The sequence below is a fragment of the Daphnia magna genome, linkage group LG7 (assembly GCF_020631705.1).
Source record: "Daphnia magna isolate NIES linkage group LG7, ASM2063170v1.1, whole genome shotgun sequence".
NCBI lineage: Eukaryota > Metazoa > Arthropoda > Branchiopoda > Diplostraca > Daphniidae > Daphnia > Daphnia magna.
The window spans coordinates 11,948,241-11,964,384 of record NC_059188.1 but is presented as its reverse complement, the minus strand read 5'-3'; the positions used below and the strand labels follow the sequence as shown (position 1 = coordinate 11,964,384).

At 42.6% G+C, this 16,144-nt stretch overlaps 3 protein-coding genes across 6 annotated transcripts; all 3 read left to right on the top strand.

The window, feature by feature from the left end:
- The first annotated feature begins 511 nt into the window (after nt 1-511).
- On the top strand, nt 512-3,558 carry LOC116926508 (WD repeat-containing protein 20). Its single transcript, XM_032933432.2, is given in 4 exon segments — nt 512-1,276; nt 1,346-1,560; nt 1,623-2,036; nt 2,038-3,558. Coding segments are annotated over 4 exon segments (1,857 nt in total). The 5' UTR covers nt 512-781; the 3' UTR covers nt 2,771-3,558.
- A 946-nt stretch (nt 3,559-4,504) lies between these two features.
- On the top strand, nt 4,505-12,280 carry LOC116926486 (protein sprint). Its single transcript, XM_045175846.1, is given in 9 exon segments — nt 4,505-5,092; nt 6,951-7,250; nt 7,315-7,636; nt 7,930-8,879; nt 8,881-9,318; nt 9,399-10,007; nt 10,068-10,351; nt 10,411-11,141; nt 11,330-12,280. Coding segments are annotated over 9 exon segments (3,963 nt in total). The 5' UTR covers nt 4,505-4,951; the 3' UTR covers nt 11,518-12,280.
- Nucleotides 12,281-13,147: 867 nt separating this feature from the next.
- Nucleotides 13,148-16,046, top strand: LOC116926593 (tubulin beta chain). Of its 4 annotated transcripts, none has more exons than XM_045175844.1 (9): nt 13,148-13,319; nt 13,605-13,713; nt 13,784-14,010; nt 14,072-14,200; nt 14,548-14,715; nt 14,836-15,021; nt 15,079-15,314; nt 15,376-15,541; nt 15,607-16,046. In XM_045175844.1, exons 1-9 carry the CDS (start codon nt 13,263-13,265, stop codon nt 15,667-15,669), a joined length of 1,341 nt encoding a protein of 446 aa, XP_045031779.1. In that variant the 5' UTR covers nt 13,148-13,262; the 3' UTR covers nt 15,670-16,046. The 4 variants fall into 4 exon arrangements, with proteins under 4 accessions (XP_045031779.1, XP_045031777.1, XP_045031778.1 ...); XM_045175842.1 differs by having other exon boundaries at nt 13,778-14,010; XM_045175843.1 differs by lacking the exon at nt 14,548-14,715 and adding an exon at nt 14,350-14,517 and having other exon boundaries at nt 13,150-13,319.
- The last annotated feature ends 98 nt before the right edge of the window (nt 16,047-16,144 follow it).

Genomic DNA, 16,144 nt, shown 5'->3' with positions numbered 1-16,144 from the left:
TTTAAAATCATTCGTAGAAGAATTTCGCATAGGATATTTGAGAAGATAATGCTCTAGTTTGGGGCTACTTCTACTTGACTTCCTGAGTTGAAAAACTGTTACTAATATAGAATTCTTTGTAAAGAAACTAAAATTACATGCTTACATTTACTTCAACATTTCTTAAACAAAGTGTTGAATAAAGAAAATGTTTAACAATACATTTTGTTCCTTTGAATTAAAGAAATATGTCTACTTAAGTGTACGAATATTCATTTGACAAAAAAGCTAGCTTGTGTCTGGAATTTTTCCATTCTAAATAAGTGATAAGAGTCCATTCTGCCACGTTAAAGGGGAATCTGAGCTTCCAAAGCTCCAGGCAGCTCTTATTCCCCATGATGGTTCCTAAACCGAAAAAAATTCTTCGCTTCGTTTTTATCTAATTTTTTCAAAAAGTTTTTTAAAGCAACATTTCTTGTATAATATTTCTTTATTTATTGATGATTAATTAATGAATCTTATGGCACATGACAACGTCGTTTGCAACAGTCAAAATGGCGGGCGTCTGCTATCAGGAAATTCCACTGCGTTAGTGAAAATTAATTTATTTACCGGAAAAACTTGACAGGCTGTGATTGTAATCCATCATATTGGGTTATGTATACCGCAGAAAAAAGCATTTGAATGTGAAATGTTTTGGACCCTCGTGATGGGAGCCCGTTGTTTAAACGGTGCAGCAAAAATGTTTGAATAATCAATTCTTGGTTATTGTTTGTGTTTTCAGTTCGTCTGTTGTTCCCCGATGGCTGGGCAAACGGATCTGAACAGTGGTAGTGTTAGTGGAAACAGTAGCCGAGATGACGTGCGCACTCATTTTACAACCAGAGAGGGAGTATACAAGTTGATACCCTTAGCGGAATACTCAAGGGCAAATCGGCTATCTGGTTATACCACAATTCAGAACCAGCAAGGAGCTGCACTTGGTCAAGGTTCAAACCCTCCAGTAAGGGTTACATTTGTGTCTTTACCATCTGATCCAGCAGGGTTCTGTGACCGTATATGTTTCAACTATGGACGAGAACTTTATTTTTACACCTACAAAGGAACTAAAAAACCGGCTGATTTATCTAAGCCTGTTGATAAAAGGATTTATAAAGGAACAAGCCCCACTTGCCACGATATCAATAAACTGACCATCAGCAGTGAAAGTGTTATGCTTCTAGTTGGTTTTACTGGTGGACAAATCCAGTTAGTAGATCCAATTAGGAAGGAAATAGGAAAACTTTATAATGAAGAGGTTTTTTAATTCAACCTTTTTAGTGTTTGATCTTATGTTTTTTGCTAATGCTGTTTAATTTTTTTGCAGAGAATAATAGAAAAAACAAAAGTAACATGCATCAAGTGGCTGCCTGGCTCCCCTAATTTGTTCCTAGTTTCTCATGTCTCGGGACAAATGTATCTGTATAGTGAGGATGTGACGTGTGGCGGGCCAGTACCTCCAACATACCAACTTTTCAAGCAAGGAGCTGGGTTTTCGGTCTGGACTTGCAAAGCCAAAAGCACCCGGAATCCCATTTACAGGTAATTCTACTTTTTGGCACCAATCGATTTATCAGTTTTAAACGAAAGTCTATTGTGTGTAGGTGGGTGATTGGAAATGGCGCCATCAACGACTTTGCCTTCTCCCCTTGCTCGAAATATCTGGCCATAGTGTCGCAGGACGGCTGCCTAAGGGTTCTCAATTATGATGCCATGGAACTCGTCGGTCTTGCAACGTCCTTCTTCGGTGGCCTACTTTGCGTCTGTTGGTCTCCTGATGGGCAGCTAGTGGTTGCTGGCGGAGAGGATGACTTGGTGACCGTATGGTCGTTCCAACAAAAGAGAATCGTGGCTCGAGGACAGGGTCATCGATCTTGGATAACAGTGGTTGCATTTGATCCTTTCACCACCTTGTATTCATCTCAAAACTCGTCTTCCAAGTCTTCGAAGGAAGGAGCAGATACGGTCTCGTCTAATGGAATAGGCGGATGCGAGGACGACCTAGAGAACGAAAAGCGCTGATATTGCTACCTGTTACCGTCTAGGATCTATAGCCATGGACACGCAACTATGTCTTTGGGAGTTGACGGACGACGTCCTGAAACAGCCTTACGGTTCCAGGAGCCGAGCTTCAATGGTCTCAGGACCAGGATCGCCCCCTACTAGTCTGAAATTCGCTGGCCAGACGCCTACTTCAGGCGATAGAAACAGCAGTAATATTTTGACGGTAGCGCCCATTAACGCCACCATTGCCACCTCGATCGTATCTAATAGTACTGCCGCCACACCGGTCAACACCGCAGGATCTCTTACTCAGCGGTTAGCGAGTTTGACATTTTCAGAGAGGAAGGCTGGGCAAGACCTGGACTTGAAATCTCACCGTAAAAACTTTAGCCTTGGAAGCGGCAAGAATTCTTCAGAAAAATCGACGGCCAACTCTTCGGCTTTCAAATCCACTTCATCTGCGCCCTCTTCCTCTTCGGTCCAGTCCCAATCTTTGGTGACGGGGTGTGCCGATCCGCTCCGGTTGATCGGTACACAAGCCTGCCCTCGGCTGGACGAGATTCCCATGCTGGAGCCACTCGTTTGTAAGAAGGTGTCTCACGAGCGGCTGACGGCGCTCATCTTCCGTGAGGATTGCCTCATTACCGCCTGCCAAGATGGCATCGTCTGTACCTGGGCTCGGCCGATGGGTCCATCTCCACACCACACTTCCAACAGCACACCTACTAATGAAGGCACGATGGTCTGATGATGAAAAAAATAATCCATTCGTTTCCTTTAACCTTGCAATTAGAAGCCGACGACAATTATCATGCCCTGTCAAAATTATTCTTCATTAACCCCAATAGGAAATCACGAGCCACACCACGGGCTGACCTACTCTCCTCCCTTTTTCCCTCCAGTGAAAATCTTTTTTGTTTTATCCGCCTTTCCTCGCTGCGCGTCCATCATCAGGCTTATTTGGTTTCATTTCTTTAACGTGTAAAAAAAAAAATATAAAGATGAAACGGCCTCGTTTATGGTTTGGTTTCCCCGCCTGACGAGGAGGGTTCCGGATCTAACGGCATTTTTTTTTTGTTTTTTGTTATTTGTTGCAATTCACCACCTTTGTGCATTTTCTCCCCTTCTTCTCCATGTACCTACAGGGTATGAGATGCTGTCACGTGACCTAGAACTCCCGGCGACGACGATGATGACCATTTGTTAAAACAAAAAATTATTTCACTTCATTCTTATCCCTTCAGCTTGCCTATCCAGACAATTTTCTTTTCGTACACGTTCATCTCGTATCGAGAGATGATGGTTTTGTTGTTCGATTTTTTGTTTATTTGTTCTTTTGTTTTACGAGCGTGGTACCGAATTGTATTCTCGTCGGAACGGAATGGACGACGATGTTTTTGAATGAAGAAGAGAGATCAACCACCCACCCCTCCCACTTGTTCCGTATACATAGAATGTTGTAACATAGACATTGAAAAAAGTTGATTTATGGATTTATCACTGAAATACAACTAAATGAAGTTGTTGTTTTTTGGACACATTGTGATTTAGTTTTATATCTACTAGAAGCAAAAAAGTACCGTCATAATTTTTGTTAAAAATGATAAATAAAAGCTAAATGCAGATGCTGTACATTAGCGTCAACTGGGAGTTACTAATCCCTCGAGTTCAAAAGTTAACAATAAACTATAAATTTAAACATTAAACACATTTAGATTATCAAATGATAAATCCTGGCTACTACATAGTTGTTTTTGTATAGGATTTTCGATCAGCTGCTTCCAATTTCTTCCATTAAAAATACTAGGTTGAACACAATAGAATTTAAAAAAGTGGCAAATAGTTTGGATGTGCAAATTTTACAGAATACATTCTATTCAGAATTGGAACGATCATAAATCAAAAAAGACAAACGCGGGAAACAAGTCGACAATCGTCTGATTCACGACAATGCCGCCAGAGACAGCTGGATGGAAATGGATCTGTGGTACGTGGAAGAATAATAATGAGATGTTGGTGCACCTGTTTGTATAACAATGGATCGTGGATGACCGATGGGGAGATGGGTGAGGCACGAAAGCCAATGGCTGATACAAGAAAAACTACCACTGGCCGCAAAGAAGTTCGTTTTTCCTTTAGTACTTGAATTTAGCACGAGTTGGTACGGACAAACCCACTGTTACTATCAGAACTGGATCGAGTACCATTTTCTTGCTCTACTTGCACGGATTTCAAACAAGTCTCGTGTGATTATATTTATCTACCCATTCTAATCTTTTATTAGCGTGTGATAGTCAACTAAGGTACTTTCTACAGTCTAGCATTTTGTGTGTTTTGCCTTTCGTTTTAGTTGTTTTCGTCGTCAGAAATCATGTGTTTCACACGAACTTTTAAGATTTTCTCTTTTTTCAATAGATGGCGTTGACAATAGCAGACGAAACATCTGTCATGCAACTTTTTTTTTTTTTACTTTTTGATATTCCCCCCTTTGGGGCTCACACACTCGCATAGAGTGCGCGTATGAGATATTTTCTCTGTACGCCGCAAGGCTCGCAGTCTGTGATGAACCCAAGTCGTGTTCAGTCGTCGTTTATTGTGTTGAATCCCCACGCCGTTTGGTCGTATCCCACGTTTCATTTCACTCCACATCTAAACGAAATCTGATGGATAACTTAAAGTAAAACAATTGAAAATCGTCTGTGTGTGTGTGCTTGAAAGAGTTGTCAGTGTGTACGGCGAAAAGAGATTTACTTTGTTGTTGGCAGACGCTTTGGATTTTTGTGTGTGTGTGTTGCCCCACCATTAAGAGGGGAAAGGGGGTAGTAGAGAATTTCCCCAGTGTGTACGAAGAAGAACACACACACATACACACACACACACACACAAGAGAATAACAGCACGAAAAGAAAGCCAAACACGGCCGTGGACTATGTCATGTGCATCCAGCAGTCCGGTTGGTTTCGTCGCATCACATTTCTCAGCTCAAAATTCTCCTGTTTTGACTTCAATGAAATCGGGCGATGGAAGTCAGCCATCACCTGCTCCTCGTTCATCTTCTTCCTACATGCTGGTATACAAGTTTTTGTTTCGTTGTTTTAAATTCTCTTTTGTGTCTTTCAAAGTGAAAAGTTCGGTGGCTTTTTTTTGGCACAAGAATTTGTTCCCGAGTTGTTAGGCCCGAAAAACTTTTTCACCCACACACCCACACCCGGACTTATTTTTGTCTAGCAGCAAAAGAAGATCTCCCTTCTACTTTTCCCCTCCCACACACACGTATTTCGAACCCCTCTCGTCCGCTATCGTGTGTGTAGCAAATGCAGAACGAAATCCACGTGAAACCAGTGGCGCAAAATGTGAAACCGGATGGGATTTTCTCCCTCCCCTCTTCATCATTGAGTCATTTTTTTCCCCCTCTCTAACGATAGATGAAATTCCATATCTGATAAAGTTCGCAGAAAAAAAAACAAAAATTCACGATTTCAGTTGTTGGGAAGAATGACTGTTTTTGTTTTCTTTTCTGTTTTCTGGCGTTTCCGCAGCCTCAGGCCAACTGTTTCCCCTCTCTTCTTCTTCGTTATTACGACGTTTCTCAGTTCCTTTTCCAACTTTCTCGTACGTAAAAAAAAAAAAAAACACGTCGACTAAAAACACGCAAGCACTCCCGCGTGCATAGAGGTCGTCCGTTAGAAAAAGAAAAATCCTCGATTGTTTAAGAGGAAAAGAGCAGCAGCCGGATGCGATTGTTACACTGGCTTCCATTGTTGTTCCCTGACTGGTTTTTGTTCTTTCACACGCTCTTTGTCTTTTTGCGTTAAAAAAAAACAAAATCTGTCAAAATTTCCTTCAATCAAAAATGCCAATTCGAAAAAAAAAAAAATGTTTACTAATCCCATCCGGAAAACTGTTCTATCTTATTAGGATTAAAACTTAAAACTTGAGTAGTTTGTGGGGGACCTTTTTGTTGTCCTTCTAAACAATTCCCCCCTTCCTGATTTTGTAATAACCTCTTCCGGTTGAGGTAGAATAGGAGAGATACTTAATTCTTTTTTTGTATTTAAGGCTTGTAACGTCATCCGCTCGGTGAAGGGGGGCGACCGAAAAAGAATTCTTTTCATTTTTCGAGAAAGTCTTTTATATTTTAGTGCCAGAAGGGTCCCCCTAGTTGAAGAAATCTCTTTATTGATATCTTGTGGCCTTGCTCGTTTTGAGCTTTAACACCACACACCAGCAAGATACTTGCGCGTGATTTTCATCTTCCCCGGAAAAAAAAAAAAGACGTAGATGCCGCCGGCTAAACGATCATATACTGAATATGTTGATATGTTTTTACGGGGGGGCCCGCCCTTCTCCATTTGTGGGCATCCGTAGCTGTACCCTATCAAGTGGGTAGGTCTATTATGTGTATCTTCTCCTCCTTCAACTATGTTATGTGATATGCGGATAGAATATTTTTGTTAACTATCCCAACGGAAATTTCTTGTTTGGTTGGACGGAATTTATTTTTATTTTAAGTGTGGGCTTTTTTAAATTCTTAAGAGAAACGATAACATTATACACAACAATAAAAAGCTGTGAAATATTTATTTTTTTTGTGTTGATGGGCGTCCTTTTATCTTAAAAAAAAAAATATGGCCGGATCCACGATCGATTGAGGCCAACACCCATAGTTTTATGCAGGCTGCTATTCTACTCCGCTTAATTGAATTAGATCACATGATAACGGTTCATCAGGCAACACCCTAAAAAAATCGATGACACTATTTAATAGAAGTCCTAAAATTCTATGACGACTGGGGTAAAGGGAAAAGTCGTTAACATCACTGTGATTTCCGGCGGATGTTGCCGGGAATCATGAGTCAGACGGCCTTGACCCCAAATTTCGAAATTACATCGAGGGATTTTCTCTATTCTCTTTCTTCATATCGCAGATGTTGAACAGCTTTGCGTCGGATCTGGATTCCATCCTGAGTGACTTGAGTACCAGCCCTACTCTTCGAGGGAGTCAAGAACTGGTTGGATCGCCGGATCGAAGCGCGTCCGAAGTCGGGAATAGTCCCGCGGTTTCCTGTCCCGACTTGCCCGCATTCTCACAGTCGTGCGGTGAAGATGCGGTCGACTCTTCAGATATTCCGCTACTTGAGAGACTCATCCGAAGTCATCCCATTTGGTATTTGCCCAATATCCAACGGGTAGCAGCCGCCCAGCTCCTTCAAAATCAAGAACAAGGCGTAAAACAGTTTCAACCAAATTCTATTCGATAACAAAGGTTCAATTTTTCTTTTTAACACACAGGTTTTTATTACCCGACAATCCAGTCAGCCGGGCACATTAGCGTTATCAGTTAAATTGACATCTACCGTGCCGGAAGCTGGATCTCGCCTTAGTATCGGTGCTGCCTTTATAGGCGCTGGTGTCCAGCATTATTTGATTGAAGCCGCTGAAACTCCTCAAAACGGTGTCCGACTCGAATCGTCTGATTTCGTGTTCGATAACTTGCCTGCCCTTTTGGCACACTATTGCCAATGTTGTGACGAACTACCCGTCCGTCTCAAATTGCCGGCCAGAATTCGCAATTGTTCGAACCGTCCAAGTCTCACTTCTTTGGCTTCATTAGGTAATTTTTTTAAAATGTCACTGACCTTTAAACATTATTTCTTTTGCGTTTTAACAGATAAGTTGCAACAAAAGAAATGCAATCACTTACACTACTCCCGTGTGTGTGTGTGTGTGTGCGTTTTTGTTTGTCTGTGATATCAAGTTGCCTTGTAGTAAAAGCTGTGCCCAGACTTGCCTAATCAACTGAGGACGCACACACACACACACACAGATGGAGTGCAATAATCTCTTGGAATCGTTGTAGATAAGGTTGTTGATAAAATTTAAAAATTCTTTTTAAAATTTCGACAGGACAAGAATTTTGGAACACGGGTGAAAATATTTTAACCATTTCAACTAAAAGGGCACCACCAGTGCCGCCATTAAGACTATCCACATTCGAACCGTTGCTTCCAGCGACTACTCCTACTACGCCCGATGACCGGAAGAGTCATTCACCTCGATTGGAAGCTCGTGGTTCAGAGCCAGTGCCTCCGCCACCTCCCCCACGTTGGTGCAAACCTCAATTGGCTATTACGAATTTCAATCCTTCATCGGATTCATCACTCGAGCCGGAATCGCCCGTTTCTCCTATTGACACCCCGTCGTTGTTGAAAGAAGTTGTTCCAGTTATCGAGGAACAGCCACCGATAATCAAAAAGGAAGTTAAAAGGCACGTACAGAGGCGGAGGAAACCGCGCCGGAGAAGATCGACGGCCCCGTTGTCTCCGCATTGCCATCACAGCAGTTTGGCGGATAAAGCCAGCGATTATGAAGATATTTGGGGCACATCACCCGGCGCTAGCCACGATGAAGGTGAAGACGCTGATGAAGGATACGATCCTCCACCACGGCCCGTTATACTGGCCAATGAAGAGGATACGGCATTAAGTGATCGGCCGGAAGATGAGATCTGTCATGAGAATTATTCTAGCACAAGTAGCAGTTCGAATTCGACGTTGGAAAAGATGACGTCAGTCAGCCCGGATCGCAGACAATCACCGTCGATTTCGAGTAGTCCTGGACCAGAGTCGTTAGTAGACGTCATAGAGCCGGAAGAGATTAAACCACCGTCGCCTTTCCAGCAAAAGGAAGAGCCACAGAGATTATCAGTAACAATTATCGAAATTCGAAATAGTCCGGTACTTGAAATCGATCGTCAACCGATCCAGGAGGATAAGATCCAAATGCAGGTGGAAAACAAGGAAAATGCAGAACCGGATACGACGGAAATTGTTGCCCTAGTTCGGAGACGGACGAGCTTGTAGTTCGACAGAAAGTCGAGGAGAAACAAACAGCCGGAGAACATCTCCTCTTTATTCCGAACCGGCGGATGCTTTACCTCCGGAATTAGCCTGGAAACACAAACAACAAGGACGGCCATTGCCTGTGCCGCCTTTTCCATCCGCACCGACAACTGATTTTAGTACATTTACTAAAGACGGCTACGTCCGTTGCACTCTGCCCAGTTTAACAGCATCGCAATCGAATCCCAGGGTCAACGTATTGCCACCAACTGGACAACGTCCCATTGTAAACAACAATAGAGGCAAGCAGGTTACTATGCCCAAGCCTCCAGTTCCATCGACCGGTTCAACTACCGGTTCATCCATCACGACATCGTTGCCCATCGAACAACGTAAAGCTTTTCCATCCGTCATTTATCTCCCAGCGCCTGGAGAAGATTCGATTACCATACAGGTACATTTTAACAATTTAGATTTTTTGTGTGTTTCAGATGAATTTTGATTGGAAATTTTCACACACACACAAACACACAGGAAGTTTTGACGACCTTGTACCCATCGGCGGCCTTGGGCACTCCATCGCGATCGCCTGTTCCACCTCCGTCACATCCTCAGTTGACTCGGAATGTGGCCACGTCTCATCTGACAAAACAACGCGTTTCTGCTTATGATAATTTACTATCAGGCTCGGCTGGTGATCTGGAGGAAGCGGATGAAGAGCCGGATGAAGGAGATAATGATTCGAGTGATGATGGAACCGTCACTGAATTCTCAGAGCCTTGGGATAGCGCTCGATGGGATAGACTTCTTTCATCGCCATCTAGTAGCATCCGTGGAGGAACTAGCACAATAGGCAGACGGAAGCGTTCTCTCCATCTTGCCCAGCAACATACGCTCAATACGGGCAGCTCGAATTCGTCGGACGGCGGAATTGGCACACTCAGTGATTTTGAAACGCTCAGACCAATCGATCCAGCGACGTCGACAAAATCGATAAACGAGGTTGCCCGACCCCCTTCCGGTTCACATGCTCCGCTTTCCCGCACCCGCAGTTTCAAGGACAAAATGGACCCATTGTTGGCTTCCCCTCGATTATTAGCCTTGCGTTCCACGTGTAACAGCCAAGCTGGCAGAAACCTTCAGGTATCTGTAATGAAATTATTTTTGAAACTATGCAAATTTTTATTGATTTATTTTCTACAGGTATTGATTCTTCAATTGGGCAAAGATTGTACCACCACATTTGGTAGGAGTTTGCAAAATTTCCTGCAATGCACACGTGAAGCCAAGGAGCAACGGGCAGCTGCTGTTCTCCGCAATGTCCGTCAATTCATTTCGGGCATCAAAAATTTTTTAGTTCAACACGGAGAGCCTGCGTTTGACTCTGCATTACTCGACATCCGCTCCAAACTCAAATCGAATGAATTTCTCAATGTCGATGTTGTGTTGGAACTTGTCCTACATCAGTTGGTGACGCTCCCACTTCGGTATTTCGATTGCAAAAAGGAAATGAATGTTGATTGTTATTAATGATCTGAATTTGTAGGTCGCATTTGTACAAATTACTGGGCCAAGAAGCTCTCGCTGCTGGAAGTGTCCAGCAATTACTTGCCGGAATCCGAGTAGCTCGTGAGATTCATCCCTCAAGTTTAGGATTGAAAGAAGGGCAAACGCCCCCATCGACGGACATCTTGGAACGGGCAACAGCCAGCATGGATAGGCTCCAGCGAGCTGCATCTCCTTTAGACAAGTTGGAACAATTACTTGACGCATGTACTGCCATCTACAACCACGCAGCCGAGACATGCGGTGATTCCGTAGCGGCTGAAGATTTCCTTCCGTTATTGGCTTGGCTGCTGGCCCATTGCGGTTTCTCGACGGCTGAAATGGAAGCGGATTATATGTGGGCTTTACTCCAACCTTCATTGTTAGCTGGCGAAGGTGGTTATTTCCTAACGGCCCTAAGCTCGGCTGCCCAGCTTTTGAAAAACCTTCAGTCGAGGCCAGCATCGCCGTCTGATTGCGGCAGCTGGATGGGCACGCTCACTTCCATACCCGGAGGCGACGTCTCTTCGTGCACGTCCATCTCGACATCCATCCAAACGCCTTGCGTTCTTCGAGTTCTGGTAGCCGATGAGAACCAGAGCAGTTTATTGGCCCGCACCGTTCCCCTACGGCCATCCATGACAGTTCGTGACGTCACCAAATTACTAGCCCTCAAACTGCGACTATCCAACCCTCAGGACTTTACATTGGTGGCTCTGGTCGACGGCCAAGGTGCGTTGCAACCATTTCCTCTTTTAGTTATTTGGCTTCTCCGCCAGACTGTGACCGTTCGTGACGGCTCCCATGGCATTGGACTAGATAAAAGAATTCCCTTTTTTTTTTTTAAATATTATCTCCAACTAATTTTTTTTTTCTACCTTCTTCCCTTTTTTTTTTTTTTTGTTCTTGTCATCACTTAGAGATCCAATTACCCGAAACGGAAAACCCTCAGACATGGATTTTGGGCAATGCAGCAGCGACAGCGGTGGCGGCTGCGGCAGTGACGGCAGCCGTGAATGGAGGAGGAGCAATTGATCGACCCTGCACAACGTTTGCCTTCCGGCGTCAGGATGCCAAGATAGCATGGCCCAGACAGATCAACGGCTAAAAAACAAAAACAAATGAATATTAATTTAAAGAGTTAGAAAGGAAAAAAGATTATTTTTTTATCTCCATCGTGACGACATGAAAACCCTAAAAATGGGAGAAAACCCAAAACAAAACAAAAACAATTGGTAATTTTCTCCCTTTTTGGATGCAACCCTAAATGGGCACGGGTGGCACACATATATAATAAATATACATAACAACGTGTGTGCCACACCTATTCGTGTCGAACGAGGGCAGAGACACGACACGGGCGTATGAATCACCTAGCACAGCACCTGGCACGTAGAGCAAATCTGGTTTATCTGTTGGACTGTTGCTGTTCTTTATGTGCACCACTATTATTTTATTACTGTACCACTACTATCTGAAAGGGATTTGTCATGCTTCGCCCATTTTTTTCTGTTTCTATTTTACCTGTTTTTATTTTTTTGGTTTGAACGATGACGACACCTAATCCGCGGTTTTTGATTTTTTATGCAGACGATTTCTCTCTTCACTCTTCTTTTTTTCTTTCCATTTTTACATATAAAGAAAATGAATCAGCATAGATGATTCATTGAATGAAAGAAACGGAACTTTAAAAAGACAAAAGATAGAAAATGTTGAATGCTCATTTCGCCATGTAATGTAAAAATAAAAACATGTGTGCTCATGTGTGTGTGACGTTATAAACATGGCTTCTAACACACCCTTTATACATATATAACTTCTTTTACCAATTACTACATGCCTGTGCAAAAATATATTCAAGAGACAATGTTGTTTGCGATATTTATTAGAATGTTTTCATTTTAACTCTGTAGAACGAACAAAGATGAACGAACGGTATACGAAAGAATTCACGACCATACTTGGCCATCCTAAACATCAACAAAACCGGAATGCCTCCGGCAAAATCATGTATGCACAGTTTGGTATAATGTAAATATAAAAAACACGAAATGTTTTAGCAGGATATGCCAGTAACTAGAAGGCGAAACGTGTGTGTCACCGTAGAGGTCTTCACTACATGCTGTGTGTGGCCTCAACTCAATAACACGGTCGATTTTCTAGACTACGCGGGAGTCAATGCTTCAAAGCCCGAGAGCCATCTTGAATTTCTAAGGTCGTCGACTTGCGATTCATCAAGAATGAATAGATACAAACACCGATAGAGAAAGGTCTCCAACTTATCTGATCTTTCTTCTGTGAAAACGTTTTCTAGGTTAAAAGGCAATCATAGCTGAATGTTGCTCATTATTAAAGAATATGATCACATACGATGAAAGTGTGTAATGGTTTAGAATAGGGCGAGAAGAGAAACTCGCCCTTATGGGAGGGGAAACTAAAGAACCATGACCAAAAAAGGCGCGAAAATTCACTATCGTAATCGAATAATTCAATCGATTGAATAGTTGTAAAACCTGCTAGTATTTTTTACTTTAATAGATTTAAATAGATAATAAGGTTCAATGAGGTTAAATCTGATGAATATGGATAGTAATAAAGTTTCATTCCATCCGTTCCAAATTCGGAAAGATCCAATTTCACAATTTTGTTATTGATTTTCCAACAATCGATACTGACTAGCAAGCTAGACGATACTTTAATCCCGGCCACGACTTCGACGATTGTTAGTGGGGGAACGTTGGGTTTGTCATTCAGTCTACAGCTTTCGTCTTGTCTGGTCCTTCTTGCAAGTACCTGACTTCGCGGCTATCTCAGTCTTCTTTACAAGTCCATTTATCCAATTAATTCATCAACATGCGCGAAATTGTCCATCTCCAAGCCGGTCAGTGCGGTAACCAGATCGGTTCTAAGGTAAATTGTTTTCTTGTCATTGCCGAAATGTGATTTTATTGTGGAAAAATGCCGATTGTCCCATTTGACGGTTGGGGTGTATGGGTGCCGTAGCCGGCGTAATGGCCGCTGACGTGTTACAGCCTAACCACACCCATTCCCTCCCTGGGTGCCGACCCAACCCGCGGTTGCGAGTCGGATTCGCTCCACGAGGCGGTGCCGGTTGAGACCAGTTTTCTTTGTGAAACCTTTTGATGTATTGCGTATGTAAAGAATTTGTATTTAATCTGATTGACATTATTTTAGTTCTGGGAGATCATTTCCGACGAACATGGAGTAGATCCAGAGGGCAAATACATTGGTGACAGCAACCTTCAGCTTGAAAGAATCAATGTTTATTACAATGAGGCTTCAAGTAAGTATTTTACTTTTTATTATATGACTATGAAATAAAATTCCTCACGTGTATGCTTGGTGAGGTTCAGGCGGAAAGTATGTCCCCCGTGCTGTTCTGGTTGACTTGGAGCCTGGTACCATGGACTCTGTTCGATCTGGACCATATGGAAGGATTTTCCGCCCTGACAACTTTGTTTTCGGTCAGAGTGGAGCTGGCAACAATTGGGCCAAGGGTCATTACACTGAGGGTGCTGAGTTGGTTGACTCAGTGCTTGATGTTGTTCGTAAAGAAGCTGAAAATTGTGACTGTCTCCAGGTATGTCTTATTTGATCACATGCACTTTTTACTTTTCTTAATGAGACTATCTTTGACACAGGGATTCCAACTTGCTCATTCCTTGGGAGGAGGTACCGGATCTGGTATGGGAACCCTGCTCATTTCCAAGATCCGAGAGGAATACCCAGACCGCATCATGAACACATTCTCAGTTGTTCCCTCTCCCAAAGTAATTATAGTTGCCTAATTTGTGCTTTTTTGGTTGCATTTGTGGGTATGTGGTCTGAATTGTGATGTTGGGTAGAATTTAATTTGGCTGTGTGATAACTGTTTTATTAATATGTATAATTGCGTGTTTGTCGTCTGGTGTTGGTATAGGTGTCCGATACTGTTGTGGAACCTTACAATGCAACCCTCTCCGTTCACCAGCTGGTTGAGAACACCGACGAAACCTTCTGTATCGACAACGAAGCGCTTTATGACATCTGTTTCCGCACCCTTAAATTGACCTCTCCCACTTATGGCGACCTCAACCATTTAGTTTCGGTGAGTTTCATCTTTTTGTCTTATCATTAGGTATCCGAAGTGGTGGTAGAGCCATATAACGCCACCCTTTCAGTCCATCAGCTTGTCGAGAACACGGATTGTACATTCTGCATGGACAATGAGGCTCTTTATGATATTTGTTTTCGAACACTTAAATTGGTGAACCCAACTTACAGTGATTTAAACAATCTCGTATCTGTGAGTATGCTGAGAGATACGTCGTGCCATTAATGGCTAACGAACAAATTTTGAGATTATATTCGGGCTTGAATTTTTCGAAAATATTTGAATATCTTTCAATGCCATCTTAATATTTAGGTCACCATGTCCGGAGTGACCACCTGCCTCCGATTCCCAGGTCAGCTGAATGCTGATTTGCGTAAGTTGGCTGTCAATATGGTGCCCTTCCCTCGTCTCCACTTCTTTATGCCTGGCTTTGCGCCTCTGACTGCCCGTGGATCTCAGCAGTACCGCGCACTTTCCGTCCCTGAGCTCACCCAACAGGTAAAAGGTTATCTACCGTCAATTCTAGATATTTTGAGTAACTGTTGGGGTTTTTAGATGTTCGATGCCAAGAACATGATGGCCGCCTGCGATCCTCGCCACGGTCGTTATTTGACAGTTGCCGCCATCTTCCGTGGGCGTATGTCCATGAAGGAGGTCGACGAACAAATGTTGAACGTCCAGAATAAGAACTCTTCGTACTTCGTCGAATGGATTCCTAACAACGTCAAGACAGCCGTTTGTGACATTCCACCAAGGGGTCTCAAGATGGCTGCTACATTCATTGGAAACTCGTATGTTAACTCAGATGAAAAACGTAGCCACCGTTACTATTTTTTTGTCTTTTCCATATAGGACCGCCATCCAAGAGATTTTCAAGCGCATTTCGGAGCAGTTTACTGCCATGTTTAGGCGCAAGGCTTTCCTCCATTGGTACACTGGTGAGGGTATGGACGAGATGGAATTCACTGAAGCTGAATCCAACATGAACGATCTTGTTTCCGAATATCAACAATACCAGGTCATTACAAAGCATTTTTAATTTTTGTGATTACAGTTTAACGTTAAAGTTGTTCATAATTATAGGAAGCTACTGTTGATGATGGTGAATTTGTGGAGGATGACAACCCAGAGGAGGAGACCGCTTAAGGGGAAGCAAGTTTCAATGCGTGAACGAAACTTGGAAGTTTGATTGAGGAATTGCCAGAGTGGACGCAGTAATTTGGGGAGAATGTTATTAGTTGCACCAATTGAAACCAGTTGCTGTATTCTTTGTGAAACAGTTGAATGCTAAAGTTTTAAAATTTAATTGGCAAAATTTCTTAACAAATCAATGTTATGAAAATTTTATTAGTAATCTTTTGGAGTCTTGTTGAAGCATTCCGGTGCCAAATAATTCGACAACATTGCTTGCTTCTTTTGGGTTTTAACCGCCACCCTTCTACTCCATTTTTCTGCGTCGGAATTTTGGAATTTCTGCGAGTTGCATCCTTATGAACAATATGAATAAAATTTTGGAAACCCAACTTCTTGTTATTTTCTTCTAATGGTTGATTTACAAGTAACAAAATAATTTAAATCATTTTTGAAATATTAAACTAAAATAAAAATGATAACCAATATT